The sequence below is a fragment of the Giraffa tippelskirchi genome, chromosome 7 (genome assembly GCF_054371585.1).
Source record: "Giraffa tippelskirchi isolate mGirTip1 chromosome 7, T2T-mGirTip1v1.2.pri, whole genome shotgun sequence".
Taxonomy (NCBI): Eukaryota; Metazoa; Chordata; class Mammalia; order Artiodactyla; family Giraffidae; genus Giraffa; species Giraffa tippelskirchi.
Genome location: NC_137281.1, coordinates 18451617 through 18468642, shown reverse-complemented (window position 1 = coordinate 18468642; position 17026 = coordinate 18451617). Strand labels below are relative to the sequence as shown.

The 17026-nt window shown below is 58.4% G+C and overlaps 1 protein-coding gene across 7 annotated transcripts; it reads right to left on the bottom strand.

Moving 5' to 3' along the window:
- Positions 1–791: 791 nt before the first annotated feature.
- On the bottom strand, positions 792–16812 carry SLC7A10 (solute carrier family 7 member 10). 7 transcript variants are annotated; one of them, XM_081510403.1, is made up of 11 exons: positions 16536–16812; positions 7061–7265; positions 4840–4991; positions 4220–4345; positions 3994–4147; positions 3124–3247; positions 2934–3037; positions 2489–2585; positions 2141–2290; positions 1393–1570; positions 792–1150 (listed from the first exon to the last, which is right to left on the bottom strand). In XM_081510403.1, the coding sequence occupies exons 1-11, from the start codon at positions 16684–16686 to the stop codon at positions 1020–1022; spliced, it is 1572 nt and encodes a 523-aa protein (XP_081366529.1). In that variant the 5' UTR covers positions 16687–16812; the 3' UTR covers positions 792–1019. The 7 variants fall into 7 exon arrangements, with proteins under 7 accessions (XP_081366529.1, XP_081366528.1, XP_081366531.1 ...); XM_081510402.1 differs by having other exon boundaries at positions 1393–1511; XM_081510405.1 differs by having other exon boundaries at positions 4840–4973.
- Between the last annotated feature and the right edge of the window lie 214 nt (positions 16813–17026).

The following is a 17026-nucleotide window of genomic DNA, read 5'->3' as shown; positions in this document are numbered from 1 at the left end:
GGGGTTCCCCATCTGCCTCCCCCGACTTCATTATGGGAATCCTTTTCTGGAGAAGAAGGAGGGTCAGGGCAGGGCTCCCCGGAATGTTTCCTGTGGCTTCTCCCTCCATTCACCCTGTGGGGCGCCAGAGCTGTCTTTGGACTGGACGTGGCTGTGGGTACATCAGACCTAGTCCACAGTGAGCACTCCAGTGGCACAGGCCCCGGAGAAGCTGGGCCAGGAGGCTTCTGCCCCCAACTTCATGCCTGTGGGGTCAGTGTGGGCCCAGTCAGCTTGATGCTGGGCTGAGAAAGTGGGCATGGGGTAGAGAAAGCTCACGGGATCTCTTACAGGCCCCAAGGCCCCCCAGAAGATGGTGCCTGATGCTTTCTCGGAGGGCAGAGGCTGAGGCACCAATTGACAGCAGCCAAACCCATGCCATCCCATCTCAAAGCCCCAGTTTCCCCACCTGTAAACCAGTCCAGGCTATTGAGTCCTGACACTCATTCCACAGGGGTTTATGGGAAGAAAGGCAGTTCTGGAGGGAACCCCAGGCTCTCCTGGGTGGCTGAGCTTCCAGCAGGGTCTGGTGGAGAGGAGCACAACCCGCCAATTCTCAATCCTTCACGTCCCTGTAGGGCAGGGTTGGCCCCAGACCCCAAGGTGCCAACCCCAGAGAAGGAACGTCTGGCTGAAGCAGCAGAGCCCCCAAAAGTCAAGAGCCTCCTCCCGAGCCAACCAGGCCACCTGCTCCAGCCAGTTCCACACATGCCCCCCACCCAGGGGGACCCAACAAGTTCCTGAGACAGGTGCACCACCAGCCCTGTTTTATTCACAGATCTTTCCAGGAAAAGCTAGTGGGGCAATGCTGACAGGGGACCCAGTCCACATCTTCAGGGCTTCCTTACCAAGCCCTTCTAAGAGTCAGAGCTCTTTTTATTTTTCCCCAGGAAAAAAAAATTTTTTTTTTTTTTTGCAAAAACACCTCCTCAATAAACAACATGTAAACAGAAACAGCTGCTTCAGGCTCCACAAATGTCTCATTGTGTCTTCAAGGGCTTGTCTGTGGCAGGCAGTGGGGAGGGCTGGCAGGGGCCATTTTCCTCCTCCTCTGGGGAGCCTTGGGGGTAGACCACGAAACACAGCTCCTGGCCCCAGCGTGTCACTGACTCTGAGGACAGACAGACAGACCAAAACATGGACGCTGGGGTCTGACCCCGTGGGACAGGGGTCCTCAGGGAGCTGCTCTCTGCACGTGGGACCTGGACATTTGAGCCATGCCGTGGGCAGATGTCTGGTGGTGGCTGGGCCCTGTGTGGCCACCTCGGCTGCTGGGAGATCCCCGCTCTAGGGCAAACCCTAAAGAAGGTCCTATCTCCAGGACCCGCCCCTTTGGGAAGGTGCCCAGCTCACCTGTGAGTCTGTGCACACACTTTGGTTTGCTTCTCCAGAATGCTCCCAGGAAGAAGATGGGCACCCCCGTGAAGATGATGATAACGCCTACCCCACACACCATGGGCTCCGAGATGAAGCTGAAGACCAGCAGGAATGCCCAGAAGACCAAGTATGCCACGGGGACAAGGAAGTTCACCTGAGGGACAGCAAGCGGCAGTGCAGGACCTCCCCTCAGCTCTCCTGCCCATCCCCCAACCCTGGGGGTCTCGGGCCATTTCCTGGGAGCTGAGGGGCCCAGCTGACCCAACTGTTGAGGGTTTGTCAACTTCAGCGGTTCTGAGCTCCCCACAGCGACTGCATGTGGACTGACCACTCGCACTTGGCTGGAGATGAATGATTTTCAGTGTTCCACATTTCAGGCACTGAGCACTTACTTCTCCAGCTCAAGGATTGATATGCAAATGGGAGTACTTTTCTTTTAGCTCGCTTTTGGGGCTTCTGTTTTGTGTGGGCTCATGGAATCCTCTGTGACTGTGTCTTAGCCTTATTTTCCTGTCTGTGAAGTGGGAGTATTCACAGCACCCACCTCACAGGGCTGCTTAAGGACTGAATATGCCAGTGCGCACAGGGCCCCAGGCAGGGCCGGGCACATGGCAAAGGCTGGCCTCCCCATTGCTGCCATCGCTGCCCCTGGTGCCCAAATGGGTGAAGGGGTGGCCCTGACTACTTCCAGCACGTGAGCCAGCCAGTCCTTCCCCGGCCTCACCTTGATGGGCCTGTGGAGCGCCGGCCGCCTCCAGCGCAGCACGAGCAGACCCAGGATGGTGACACCGTAGCAGAGGTAGTTGATGAAGGACACGTAGTTGATGAGCGTGTACGTGTCTCCCACGAGCATGATGACCGCCGTGGCCCCGCACTGGGAGAGGACCGGGCTGAGGGCTGGCTCCCACCCGCCTCCTGTCAGCCCAGGAGGGACCCTGGGCAGGCCAGCTCGGGCCAGGACGTCAGTGAGCCCAGCCCTCCCCTCCCACAGGGCAAGGCTCACCCCCTGCCACCACCCAGGCTGCTGCGTGGCCCTGGCTCCCCGCCCTGCCAGACTGGTCCCCCAACTCACACAGACGAGGAGAGCGGGAATAGGGGTGCAGCGTCTGACGTGGATCATGGCTAGCAGGCTGGGCAGGTGCCCCTCTCGGGCTCCAGAGAAGCACAGTCTGGGGGGTGGGGACAGACGGGTGGGGGCCGTGAGCCTGGCCCGGGGCTTCCCCGCCGGCCAGATCCCGACCTCAGCTCTGGACCTGATGGCCCTCTTGAGCTGTCACCTCTGACCGCCAGCTCCAGCAGCCCCACCAGGCAGCTTTTCCCCTCATCCAGCCTGCCTCCCTCCTGCTTCCTGTTCCTCAGAAGCGGGATCAGATCTCTGTTACCCGGGAGTTCCTTGTCCCACCTTCAGGTGGGCTCCACCAGACGGGATTTCCCTTCCTCTGGCCCCCAGTACTGCTTCCGTGCACCAGGGCGGCTGCCTGGCCTCACCCTGACCACCCTCCCTCCAGCCCGGTCACCTGGAGGAGGTGAACAGGTAGCCATTGATCCCTCCAAAAGTGGAAAGTGCCACCGAGACGGGCATGACCCAAGAAAAGTAGCCCAGCAGCTTCTCCCCGAAGGTCTGGGTGGGCACAGAAGAGAAGCAGAGTGTGAGGCAGGGCGGGGGCCGGGCAGGAGCCGGGGACCAGGCGGGGGACCCCCACTCACCACGGCCACGGCATTCGAGGCCAGCAGCTCCTGGGGGGACATGGCAGTGAAGTAGGCGACATTGGTGAAGGTGTACACGAAGGTCACCAGGGGGATGGAGATGAAGATGGCACGAGGTAGGTTCCTGGGGACAGTGGTGGAGCATGTCAGCATTGGTCCTTGGGGGGCTGGGGGTGGGGCCTCAGGGTGGTACGGGGCAGGAGACCCCATAACAGGAGAAGCTTTGAGCCCATCTCCCAGGGGGGCCCTGGGGCAGGGGAGAGGGCAGCCCTGCTGTCTGTCTGTCTCCCCACCACTCTGCAGCCCAGCCTTGGCACAGCTTGGTGGGAGGAGGAGCCACTAATACCCTGGGGGAGGGAGGGAGCAGATCTAATGTCTGCACATGAAAAGAACGTTGCATACAGCCAAAATCAGCTTTGAAGATCCTCAGAGTGTCCTTAGAGCTCAGTCCACAGGCCAGGGTCCCCTGGGACTCCCATCAGCACCACCTCCCCCCAGCCCCAGCTGAAACTGTTCACTGTCAAGGTCCCGGCCGAGCATCAGACAGAGCCATTGGTTTCTTTTCTAGGGACCATGTTGTGTACACATGTGTAGTTTTTTTGGCCAAGCACATAGCTGGATCCATTTACAGGGAGACAATGAGACTCAGTGTTTCTGAGACCCAGCGAGGGGCCGTGACTTATCCACAACCATACAGAGCAGGGTCAGGCTAGAGCACAGGCCTCCCAGCTGTCTTTCCAGAGCTGTTGGTGGGAATCAGCAGTGCAGCCAGGCCGATGATCAGCCTGGCTGGCCATAGGTGACTGCAGGCCTGTGCGGGGAGGCCGCCTCTCCCACCCCTTCCCAGGGCTGGGCCGGTGCCCCACTCACTTTCGAGGGTCCACCAGCTCCTCTGTGACATAGTTGAGGAAGTTCCAGCCACTGAAGGCGAAGGAGCCCTGGAGGAAGGCCAGGGCCAGGTGGCCCACAGACGGCGTCATCCAGAAGTCAAAGGCGTTGCTGGGCTTCAGCTCCTCGAAGTGTCCTGGGGGGGTCCGGAGGCCAAGGGTCAGCGCTATGTCCCTGGCCCTGCGCCCAGCCCTACGCCCGGCCCTACCTTGGAAGATCTGGACAAAGCCCACGCCGATGATGAGCGAGAGGGCCAGCAGCTTCCCGCCGGTGAACACGTCCTGGATGCGCGTGGCCCAGCGCACGCTCAAGCTGTTCACCCACGTCAGGAGCACTGGGAAGGAAGGCCAGGAGGGCGGGTAGGTGAGAAGGCACCCAAGGCCGAGCCCCTCACGGCAGGCCACGGCCAAGTCCAGCCCCGGCTGCAGGACGAGGTGTCCTGTGCAGCAGCTAGAGTGCCAGAAGCCCACCCCCTGAGGCCAGCTTCACGGGGGGCTGGCAGCTGGCGGGATGCCCCCTTCCAAAGTCCTCCCACAGGGGACTTCCTCGGCTGTCCAGTGGTTAAGACTCTGCCTTCCAATGCAAGGGGTGTGGGTTCGATCCCTGGGTGGGGAGCTGTGATCCCACAAGCCTCCAGGCCCAAAAGCCAAAGCATAAAACAGAAACAATATTGCAACAAATTCAATAAAGACTTTAGAAATGGTCCACATTGAAAATAAAAAAAAATTTTTTTAAGGATAACAAAACAGACAAATCCTCAAGTCCTCCCCTGCAGGGCGGCAGGCCCCGGGGACAGAGGCCCTGCCCGCCCCCACGACGGGCACTCACTCAGGCAAGCCATGGAGAGTGCGCGGGAGGCAGCGGCCGGCGGGATGCAGTTGGGGAACACGGGCTGCAGCACGTAGTTGGAGAAGGTCATGGAGATGACGGCCAGGCTAGTGGGGTACATGATGAGCACGGCGCTCCAGAGCAGCAGGAAGCTGGAATGAGCCAGGGCCCGAGTGGGGGGGCCTCCCGGGACCCTCCCAGCCAAGTGGGCCCAGGTGTGGGGAGCGGGGCTGCACTGAGCCCTGGTACCCAAGGCTGCTGCGGGCCCCGAGGCCAGCTTCAGTCCAGGGAGGCAGGGCCCACCTTGTCAAGGTCTCTGCTCTACTGATGAACTGTTTCAACAGAGATGGTTGTTCAGCACACATGGCTACAGGCTGCCTTTGGGCAGGTGTGGAGAGAGACTAGGGAACCAACCCCTTTTCTAAGGGCACCAGGTCCTTGGTCACAGGCTGTTTCTGAGCTGGGCTGGGCTCTCGACCTCCAGTCCTGGCTCCAGCAGTAGTCCTCTGCAGAGCCCTGTGGCTGCAGATGGCTGACTCTGAGCTGTGAGCCCTGAGGGACCGGACCTTACAAAGCAGCCTGCTTGGGCAACAAGGTTTCAGGTCCCTTCCGTCCAAAACTCCCCTCTGCAGGGTGTCCACGTGGGAGTGAGACCTGACCTGTTCCTGGGGGCTCTGGCTGCACCCATGGGAGTGCCTGTCTGTGGGGGTGATGCTGGCTCACCTTGAGGGTGGGCACTGCCTTATCCAAGGATACCAGTGGCCTCTGGGGCACCAAGCTCAGTGGCTTCCTCTTGGTCCTCGCTTTTGCTCTGCAGCCCTGCTTCCTTACTCCCTGCTGTACACAGCACCCCCATCCCCCACTCCTTTCACTTCTGGGACATCCTAGCACTCTGGCCCCCTTCTCATACTGGGTGCTTCCCTCTGCCCACCTACCCACTCACTCGATGTTAGGTGTCCCTGGGGTGGGGCTTGGGCCCTCCCCTCCCATCTTCTCAAGTATTCCAGCCACACAGCACGATTCTTCTGCTTTCATGGGTCCCAGGCCCCTTTGAGGACCCCTTCCCCAGAGAAGAACACCCCCAGACACACCCAGAGGGCTGTGCACACCCTGTCACACTCCATCCTCTTAAAGACCCCTGACCACATCGCTCAGAACCACACTTTAAATTCTTCAGCCTAGACTTCTCTGTGCTCCAGATCCCCCACCCAAGGCCTGACTGAGCATCTCCCAGGTGTGCCGAAGACCCCAACCAAGTGACAAACTCCAGCCTGAAATCTCCCCCTCCCAATCAGGAACCCCCATCAGTGGAATCTCGCTAAACCCCTCCCTCATGGCCACCATGTCCTCCCGATTTAGAGTCCTAAATGGTTCTGGAATCTTCCTGGACCTCAGCATGGCTCAGCTAGACGGAGCTTGCGTTCCCCTCCACCCACAGGTTGCCCAGTCCCCGCCAAGCCCTGGCGTCTGCTGTGGATGCGACCTCGCTCTGGCTGCAGAAGACAGCCTGAGGTCGCCCAGACCACCACCCTCTGTACGTGCGCCCCAGCCTTCCTCACTGGTCGGGCAAGAAAACCCCACCTCCCCCTTCAAGCCTCAGTGCAAACGTGTTTTCTCTGGCAGCCTTCTCTGGGTGGTGGGCAGCTATTCTCTTGGCTACTGGGCAGCTACCTCTTAACATTTTCAGAGCAAGGCTCCTGGTCTTGATCACACCTGAGGGGTTTCCCTTATGCATTGTAAGCAACTTGAGGACTGGGACGGACCCTTTTATCACTGCGTCCCAGCTCTCAGCAAGCAGCAGGTGCTTAGCTAACATTCACGGTGACTAAAGGAACACTAGAAGTTATTTAAAGGAAAGCTCTTGCAGAGCATTAATAGGAATATCACACCCCTCACTGCTTGCCTGGATGCTGACATCATCTAGAGGTTTCCATAGTAAGGCCCTTCTCACCTGTAAACACTTGGGAGGGAGGGAGGCTTATTTAAAAGGAAGCACAGAGAGGTCAGGGGCCAGCTAGTGTCCTGCTGGAGTGGCGTGGGCATTGGTCCCACACACCCTGGCCTTAGAAGGCCACCCAACCCTCCCTCCTTCCCTCCACCCACTCCCAATGACCTCCCCAGGATGTGAGAAGCAGAAGAGGATACTGGGGTCTGGGGCCCAGCCGGCCATCGGTTCTGGAGAGGCTGTCCCCACCCCCAGCTGCTGGAGCCCCACACTTACCCAGCCAGGCCCCCAAAGATCTCGGTGACATAAGCGTAGTCTCCGCCAGACTTGGGGATGGCCACTCCCAGCTCTGCGTAGCAGAGTGAGCCCAGAGCAGTGATGCCTCCACCCAGGACCCAGACGAAGAGGGCCAGACCCACGGAGCCAGAGTGCTCTAGGACCCCTTTGGGGGAGATGAAGATGCCCGAGCCAATGATGTTTCCTGTAGCGGGGAGAGGTAGGGAGGCATCAGGTCTGGGGTGCCCCCAGCAGGCCAGCCTCTCTGTGCAGCTCCAGATGCTGCAGTGAGGAGGGGAGCTTGGGCTGCTCCCTGGAGGTGGGCCTGGAGGCATGTGGATGCCACGGGCCCCTCAAACCCTGCAAGCCCCACTCTGGCCACCTCATTTTCCCTCCCAAGCCCCTGGCATGGGGAGTGACACCTTTGTCTGTCCAGACAGTCTCCCTGCCAGAGATGAGTCCTGTTCTGACTTCCTCTGCCCCTCACTTACTCCCACAAGGTGGCTATTCCGGTACCTCCCCACAGGGACCAAGCCCAGCCCCTCAACCCTGGCCAAGGCCTCCAGTCTTGTCAGCCTCCAGCCACCTCCTTCCTCCCAGCCTATTGACAGAGCCAGTCACTTAAAGCAAGACCTTGACCATGATACTGTTGCCACTTTCTTATTGGCCAAAATCCAAACTCACCATGACTTGGGGACTGGCACCTCCTCCAGGAAGCCCTCCTTGACCACCTGGTAAGGCTCCTCCTCCCACTTCACAGCCCCAGACCCTGCTCCATACTCTCTTTATCTTCCATCTCCTCCTTCCCTGTCAGAGAGCCCTTTGCCTGCTGGGCTCCTCCCTGACCTAGGATCCAGGTTGTGGACATAGACTCAGAAGAGATCTGGTTTCCTGGTGTTCTTAAAATGGTTCAGCTTCTGGGCAAAGGGCAGTGGGGTGAGGGAGAGGACCTGGTGCATTTTCAGGGATGGGGTGAACGATGGCAGGCTGGCAAGACTCTGTTGGCTCAGCCTGGGGTCTGGGCACAGATGCCTCTCCCTTGGGAACAGCCCACTGGGTGCAAACAGGACTTACTGCTCAAATCCCAGGACCACAGTGGGAAATTCTGGCGGGGGCTCAGAAAGCCACGGATCTCTCCTAGCTCAGGTCACCTCTCGAGTTGGGCCTGCACAACAGGGCTGTTGTGAGGATTAAGTAAAGTAATGTATGGGAAGACCCAGCTCATTCACAGCTGCATCCAGATGTTCTTTGCATCTTTGGGTGATTCTGTGTGTACTGTCTGAAACCTCACCTGAGGCCTCCAGCACATAGTAGGTGGTCAATACACGTCTGTTACGCAAACTACAGGATGAGTGAATGGCCTGAGGTCCAAAATGGCACCTGTGCCCCGTTGTGAGGAACCAATGTTCTCATCTGTGAAGTGGGGGCAGCCATCTCCACTCGGCCCTCCCAGAAGGGCACTCTGGGCAGGAGCAGAGGGGATGGCTGGCTTTCTAGGTTTGGGTGCCAGTGGAATCTGGCAGGTCATGGGTCACAGAAAGCCTGGCCTGCCCCTGGGCCGACTCTTGAGTCTTGGAAGGATGGGTGCAGGTCAGGGTGGGACTCTCTGTTGACTTGTGAGGTCTGGGAGCAGAACAATGGGAGACCCTCAGAGAGTCAAGCTGCGGGCTGCAGAGCAGGCTCCCAGGATGAGCAAAATGCTGAGCACCCACTTAACCCTGAGCTCCCTGGCAGTTAGGGCAAAGAGGATAATGTTCTGGGTGACCTGGGCCTCATCATCTGTGCCAATGAATCCAGTCACATCACTGGTGATCCACACTAGGGCCTGCCCAAGAGGAGATAACCCCAGAACCCACAGGGCATGGGCTTCCCTGGTGGCTCAGCTGGTAAAGAACCCGCCCACCAATGCAGGAGACACAGGTTCGATCCCTGGGTCAGGAAGATCCCCTGGAGATGGAAATGGCAACCCACTCCAGTATTCTTGCCTGGGAAATCCCATGGACAGAGGAGCCTGGCGGGCTACAGTCCAAGGGGTTGCAAAGAGTCGAACACGACTGAGCACACAAGCATGTACACACCCACAGGCCACATGAAGAAAAAAGTCACACTGCTGGGACCTGGGCTTCAGCCTCTCCACAAATGGCCCCATCTGCCGGGGCCCAGGTGGGGAACGCATGACCATGCGAGCAGAGCCTGCCAGCTCCACCTGCAGGGCCCACAGGCGTGTCTGGAGGAGGACACAGCTGGGGCTGCCCACCTGCATGGACTTTCTGTCCACAGTCCTACCCCACCCCCAACCGGTCGACACAGATTTCCAGTCTGGACGGCCATGATGCCCTGCTTGGCTTTCCAGTCACATCCCAGGAGCCCTAAATACATCCAGATAAGGAGGAAAGAATTCCTGTCTCCCAGCCTCCCCCCAGGTAGGCTGTGTTCTCTGCTTGCTTCCAGGGGGAGAAGGGCCACCTCCTTCATCCACCATGGGGCCTGGGGTCTCGGCGGGCTCTCGGGTTTCTAAAGGGTCTTTGAGTTTCCTCTGTCCCGTAGTACAGCCTCTGTTCTCAGGACCTGGTGGAGCGGGATTTGCCAAAAGCCAGGGAAGTTGGAAGCCAGTGGGGGTTGGGTGGCCTTGGAAGGAGCTGGGTGCATCCAGGGCCCTGAGCCACGTGCGCTCCCACCCCCCATCCCCCTGTGGGGACCCCCCACCACCCTGCACACTTCAGCCTGACAGAGCCTCACCAGGGTAGCGCTTGGGGAAGCCACACCTGGCACCTTGTCTCCCAAGGCTGGGATCTGAAACGGACATATCACTAGTTGTTGCCTACTGGTTGGAGACTTGGATGCTGGGAACTGGAGGATGGGCCGGGGGTAGATTGCTATTGTTTTAGACACGTGGCCTCAGGCTACAGTGCAGGACGTCTCCCCACATGGCTCAAAGGGACACCTGTGCCAGCAGGTGTCTCTGAGGTCTTTGGGGGCCTCTTCCTCCAGGCCTGGACATCCTCCAGCCTCTGCCTTGGGTCTGCTCTGGAAGGTGGCAGAAAACCCCATCGAGGTCCACTGGCTGCTCTTGGTACCATGTGGGCTGGATGGGGCTCTTCAAGGAGCAAAAAGGCTGGTGGGCTTGGTGAGGGGCAGAGGGCAAGGAGGAGGGATGTTGCTGAGGTGGGCACCTCCAGCACTGAATGATTAGGGGTGTGGAGAAGGGACCACAGAGCCGTAAGGGATGCCTTCCTATCACTCCTGGTGGTGGTGGGTCCAGGCCTCCATTCTCAGCCCCCATGTTCAGGCCCTGCAGAATCAGCTCTGCCAGATTTGGTGAATAGCAGTGAACAAGTCTGGGCTTCCCTGGTAGCTCAGCTGGTCAAGAATCTGCCTGCAGTGCAGGAGACCCCGGTTTGATTCCTTGGTTGGGAAGAGCCCCTGGAGAAGGGATAGGTTACCCACTCCAGTATTCATGGGCTTCCGTGGTAGCTCAGATGATAAAGAATCCGCCTGCAACGCGGAAGACCTGGGTTTGATCCCTGGGTTGGGAAGATCCCCTGGAGGAGGGCATGGCAACCCACTCCAGTATTCTTGTCTGGAGAATCCCCATGGACAGAGGAGCCTGGCAGGATACGGTTCTTGGGGTTGCAAAGAGTTGGACACAACTGAGTGACTAAGCATAGTGGACAAGTCCAACCTTTGGGGGATACTGCTCTGGAGGAAGCCGAGGAAGGGCAGGGACTATGGAAGGTGGGATGGGCTGGGAGATACTGCTGAGCAGCTGGTCAGGTGTCTCACTGACAGTGGGCTGGAGGAATGTGTGTTCCAAGGCCTCCATGTTCCCATCCACCCAATGGGACGGTTGCTCTGTGGTCCCCACTGGTCCTCGGCGGGGCCAGAGCTCCCAGGAGGGTGGTGAGGATGAGTTCCCCCAACAGGGGGCCCCCCTCCAGTCTCCTCTCGGCTCTCTTCCCTCAGCCCGAGCTGGGTGGTTTTTATCACATTAAGATGTTTGGCCTGATGGGGCTTACCCGGCTCCGTGGAGGAATGAAGAAAGGGCCATTGTTCCCCTGGCTGCCGCAGTGCGTGCTGACCTATTTCTGGGAGGCAGTGGCCGACTATGGAGGTCGCCGGGGTAGACAGCGAAGGTCGTGCCGGTGGAAGGGGCTGGATGCCCTGGGTGTGTGTGTGGGGGGTGTGCAGCGTCTGATTCGGGGAGGGTTTGGGGCGGTTCTGTCACCCCCCACCCCATCCCCGGAACAGGAGTCAGCTGTGTGACCTTAGGCCTGTGCTGCCCCCTTTAAGCCTCAGTTTCCCCTTCTGCCAGGAAGGGCCATGGGGCTTGGGGGGCAGCAGAGGGCTGGGGCAACCCTGACTTTGGCAGAGGTACTGCTGGGCAGGATGGATGTGTCCTGCACAGCTGCCAGAGGAAACACGGTCTGCTCAGGGCCCTCTGTCCTCCCCTGTGGCAGGTCTCTTCCCATCTCACTGGCCTCCAAGAAGCAATGCCACCTCCAGGAAGCCCTCCCTGATCTCCCACCATGATCTCTATAATATGGCCCCTCCTCCTCTCCCATGGTACCTGGAGGATGGCCAGGAAGTGATTACTTTATTTGCCATCCCGGGTGGACCCTGCATTCCCAGAAGGCAGGAACTATGCCATGACCTGCTGAGATGAGGAGTTTGAGCCCCCTAAAAGGACGGGGAACCCCTAGGGCCTAGGTCCTCTTACACATGCCTTCCTTTTCAGTGAGCATGGCTATGATGGGGCTTCCTCCTGCCACACTGGCCTGCTGGCCCAACAGAGAGCAGTTCCGGGGCTCCTGGGCCCTGTCAAGGACTGGACATGGGCCAGGCCTCCTTCCCTTGCACTGGGCAATGAATTCCAGCACCTCCCCATTAGGATGTGACCCGTGAGATCTCCAGGGAAGAACTCAAAATTCCCGCTGGTAAGTCCCAAGTGTCCTGGGACTGTGGGCAGGGCCAATGACTAGTTGAGAACCCCTAAGTCTGAATTCAAACCCTAGATCCCTCACGGTGGGGGGCTGTGGACAAGGTGCTTCACTCTCTGAACCTTCTTATCTGTAAGATGGGGAGATGAGGGAGTGATGTGGGTCTGTACTCATCCCGTCTGCTACCTCAGAGGTCCTGGGAAGTGTTTACAGGTGGTCCCTATTACCATCTACTTTGGAGACACCCAGCCACCCAAGCTGGCCCATGGAGACCTGAGCCCCTTGGGACCTCAACACCCTGGGGTCAGCAGCCAGAGCCCTGCTTTGGGGGCCTTGCTATTGCTCTGAGTGAAGCCTCTGCCTCCCAGTGTCCTGCTGGTGAGCATGTGTCAGGCACCCCTCTGGGGGACACAAGTGCCCGCTGAAGTCGTGGCAGAACTCCAGGGAGGTGAGCGGGGACATTTCCAAGATATGCCTGAAATTGCCAATCGGCCAGTGTGTACCACCCGACTGACCCACTTTCCTTTTGAGAGAGTGATGAGCAGAAGGACAGAACTCTCTTCCCTGGACCTGCTCATCTTACAGTCTTTCCAGATCAATGAATGGCAAACCAGGCCCCCAGCTGCTCAGGCCCCAACTCACAATCACCTAGACTCTACTTGGCCACATCTTTCATCCAGTTCATCACAAGTCCTTTGGCTCAATCTTCCAGACATGCCCAGGACTGAACTTCCTCTCAGTACCTCCATTAGCATCACCCTGCTGTCCATCACCATTATCTCTTACCCGGGTGACTCCTGACTGGGTTTCCAACTTCGGCCCCTGTTGCCCACAGCCTCTCCCCCACAGTAAGCCCCAGGCCATGTTATGCCATGCCATCCTGTTCCATTCCATCCTACTCCACCTCACGCCATCCCTCTTTTGCTCAAAGCCCTTCTCGGGCTTCCATTTGACAACGAGAAAGAGGCAAGGTCCTTACTGTGGCCGCAAGACCCACACAGATTGGACCCCATCTCACGCCTGACTCATCTCCTACCTACAAACCTCTCTCTATCATCCTCTCACCTTAGCACTTAATCATGACCCCGTCAGCTAAACATTCAGCTGGTTTATCATTTGCTCTTCGACTTCTCATGCTGGAACGTCAGCTCTAGGAGGACAGGGATTTGTCTGTCTTGTTCCCTGTGGTGTCTCCAGCACCTAGAACAGGGCCCTGCGCTGTTTGGTACCTAACTGAATTGAATAGATGCATGAGCGTAAGCAGGGTTGGCCAGCCCCACCCTTGTGGCTGGAGCTGCCTCAGCCCCCAAGAGTGTTCCAGAGCACACCAAAGGCATCTGACCCTGGGCTGGTGGCAGCCTCAGGTCCCTACTTCCCTTATCTGTAAATTGGGGCTATGGTGAAGCAAAGACAGGCTGGTGGGCGAGGGTTCTGAAGAGAGCAATCCTGAGCAGCCCAGAATCTCCAGCCCTGGAGACAATGGAGGGACCTGGCCACAGCTGGATGTGTAGGTACTGGCTCCTAAGGAGATGGGGTTCATGAAGGAGACCTCAGGGTCCCAGAACACACTTGAGCCTGATCCACAAACATAGGCTGGATATTTGAGTCAAAGGGAGGCAGTGGAGGCCAGGAGAGTCCGGTCAGCAGACCCAGGTGATTCTCACTCTGCTGAACCTGGGCACAGTCCCTCCTTGGGCATGGATTGGGGAGGTAGCTGGTTGTGGTCCCTGAGTCAGGACAAGGGATCCTGTACACACAGCCTTGGGTGGGGGTGAGGAGTCACAGGAGATGTCTCTGTCCACCTGTTTGTCTATTTATAGTAGAGTGAGGAGTTCAGTAAATCTTGCTTGGATGAGCTCCCAGCTCAATCCTCAACCTTCCCCTCTCATGGGTTCTGAATCTGGCTCTGATTTTGCCTTGCACCAGAGCAGTGTGAAGAAGCAAGCTGGACTGGGAGAGGAGTCCAATTCTGTTTCCAAATATCAAGTCTACTCCTTGCAGCAGCATCATTTAACTTTCAACCTCAGTTTCTATATCTATAAAGTGGGTATGAAAATTCCCATCTTGCAAGGTGGGCAATCACGTGAGATAAAGGGATACTGTGTTTTCATAATGTAGCCAGGCATGTTTTTCTGAATAGATGGATGTAGTGATGTCTTGCATAGCTCCGGCCCCAGAGGGCTCTTTTTCCTCCAGGCTGGCTCATTTCCCTCCAGCTGTGCTTGCCTCAGCGGTCCTAAGCACGTTTTAGGTGGAGTCTTTTTCCAGCCCAAAGCCCTACTCAGCCTGAGGCAGGGGCTGCAAGGGGAGAGAATTACAGGTTCTTCTGGGAGGGTTTATTTGGAAGTTTTGGAGGTAAGAAGAGTAGCTGCTAACAAACAAGAAAGATTATGAAGAAGGCTATGAAGTTCTCAAGACTTTTAAGGCTAAAATAGGACACTTTGCAGACATTTTTTACCCTGACCAGGCTCCCCAGAGCGGGAAAGTGGCATAAGATGTGGGAGGTGGGGCCCCTGGAACAGTGAAGAGGGGGACATTCAGGGTATCAGGTGGGAGATGGTAGTGCAGTGAGTCAGCCCACACCTGCCTCGTCTGTCACCTTCTGGAACAGGTCCATTCTCCCCTTGTCTGTTTTCTGCCCAGTCTAGCCTCCCACCTGCTGAAACCCTTCAAAACTCCCCAAGCAGGGTTATAGAACCACCTCTGAGTGTCCTGGGCTGCAGTCAGATCATCTGTGTTCTGTTTTTGAGTCTGCCACCCTTGGCTAAGTCACTCCTAAACCCCAGCTCAGCCTTCAAGGCCTGAGGCCAAGGTAACAGTGGCCCTGGAACAGCAAAAAATGGCACGAAAGGTGGGAAAGCTGTGAGGGCAGACCTGGGCTGCACGGAAAAACTCTTGCTGATTTAGCCTCATCCACTCCCACCATCACCACCAGGACCCTCTCTGGAGGCAAGATGAGCCAGCAGCCTCTGCCTGACGTGGGGGAGTGGGGATGGGATGCGGGGAGAAGGCAGAGTAGGTCTATGCTCGAGGATGCAGGGTTTAGCTGAGGCAGCCCAGGAAGAATCACGTCTCTCTCTGCCCCTTCTGGGCACTATAGCTGGTCAGCCTCTGGACTCCCTGGCCCACCCACGATGTGTGGGCTTCCTCTTCCTGAGGGCACATCTCCTGGAGAGGGTGTGGGCCAGGGCAAAGTTCTAGCCAGTACCCTGACTGAATCCCTGGAAGGAGCCTGTCCTCCCAGCAGACGGGCAGGGGCACTCGAGGTCAAGAAGGGCTCCAGACCAGATCAGGATCAGTTCCTAGAAGATACCTTTCCAGGTGCAAGGGGGTGAGACAGAGAGGTACCTGCACAGGGGCTGTCTCCTGGGGCAATTCTCAGTGTGAATGTGGGGGATGACCAAGAGCTAGACTCCAGCCTTGGCCCAGGAGCTCTAGTGCTGGGGGAGCGGGGGAGGAGGAGGAAGTGAAGACCCCAGACTGTCCTCCTGAGCGCCCAACTTTTTCCATCTCCAGGGATCTGAGGATGAATAAGCAGCTTCCACTGACTGGGGATGGGAAGAATGGGCAGGCGGTAAAGGGAGTCAAGGTCTTTGCCATTCATCTTTCCAGCCCTTGCCTCATGGGAGACTGGAGATGGAACAGACTCCTCCCACAACGGTGTCTGGGGCACCCTGTGTGGACACAGGCACAGGTCTGGGTTAGCCAGTTCCTGAGGCGTCAGTGTTCATGACTTGGGACAGAAGGAGGAAAATCCCACCACTGTTTTCACTGGGCCCTGAGCCCTCTGCCTACCCAGAAGTCCCCATATGGGGGCAGGATGCGTGCACTCATTCTCAGGTAGGGAAGCTGGGCCAGAGAGGATGCAAGTGGGGTGCCAGCCCAGGAAGCCTCTCTGCAGGCGGGGTCTGCCCACCCCAACTCAGCCGCATCACTGCTGCCCCGCCCCCTACTCCAGGGTCCAGCTGCCAAACTTGGCACTAATTATATACTTTGAACCCATTTTCCCTCTGGTCTGGTTCTACCTGTCCAGGCTACCCACAGTCCCTCCTGCTTTGGAAGAATAAATCATTCACACCGTATGGCACCTGGACCCTGCACACAGTAGGAACTCTGCTTGACCCACAAGACCCATAACTGGGGGGCCTTAGCAGGAGGCCAGCTTACAGAGTCCCCACACTTGGCAAGGCTCCTGCACTCCAGGCAGGACCACATGCTAGAGATGATAAGACTGAGGGTAATTGCCCTGCAGAAGTTTAGAGTAAAGAAATAAGGACAGCAGGAGAATTCCAGCGGTCGATGGGACCCGCACCTCGTTCAAGCGCAGAAGTTCGGGGCACTTGCAAAGGTGGGAACAAAAAGCTCTGCGGCTGCAGTGTGAGGGGAGACGCCGCATGTGCCGCGGGCGGGCATCCTTCATTCATGGTCCACCGTCGCGGACTGCTAGGCGCACCCGGAGAGGAGTGCTCCTTGTCCCAAGCCGCTGTCCGCCTCAGGCCTCACCGTCCCAGGCACCCGCCCGCCCCGGTTCCGCTCACCGATGATGATGGTACAGGCGCTCACCAGCCCGATCTCCTTCTTGAGCGCCACCCGCTCCGAGGCGCCCGGGCCAGGACCCCGGCCGGGGGAGGGCGAGGGCGCAGGGCCCGGGTTCCCGCGCCCGATCGGCTGCTGCGTGTGGCCGGCCATGTCGCTGTCCCGCCGCGTCCCCGCTCCCCGCGCTGCCCCGTCGGTCCGACCGGCCGCCTGTCCGTCCGTCCGTCCGGCTGTCGGTGCGCGCCGCCCTCGCAGCCGGGACAGCGCCCACAGGCGGGCGCATGCGCGGGCGCGGGGCCCGGGCCCTGAGCCCCGGCTGCCGGGGCCAGGGAGGGGCGGAAGGAAGACCGGCCGGCAGCCCCCTCCCCCACCTTCCTTAAAGGGAACTCTCCCCCCCGTCCCCGTGGCTCTCCCCCTCCCAACCCGGGCCTGGAAGGAAGGAGAGGACTTGGGGCAGACTTAGGAAGGACTTCCCAGACCCAAGAAGGCTTAG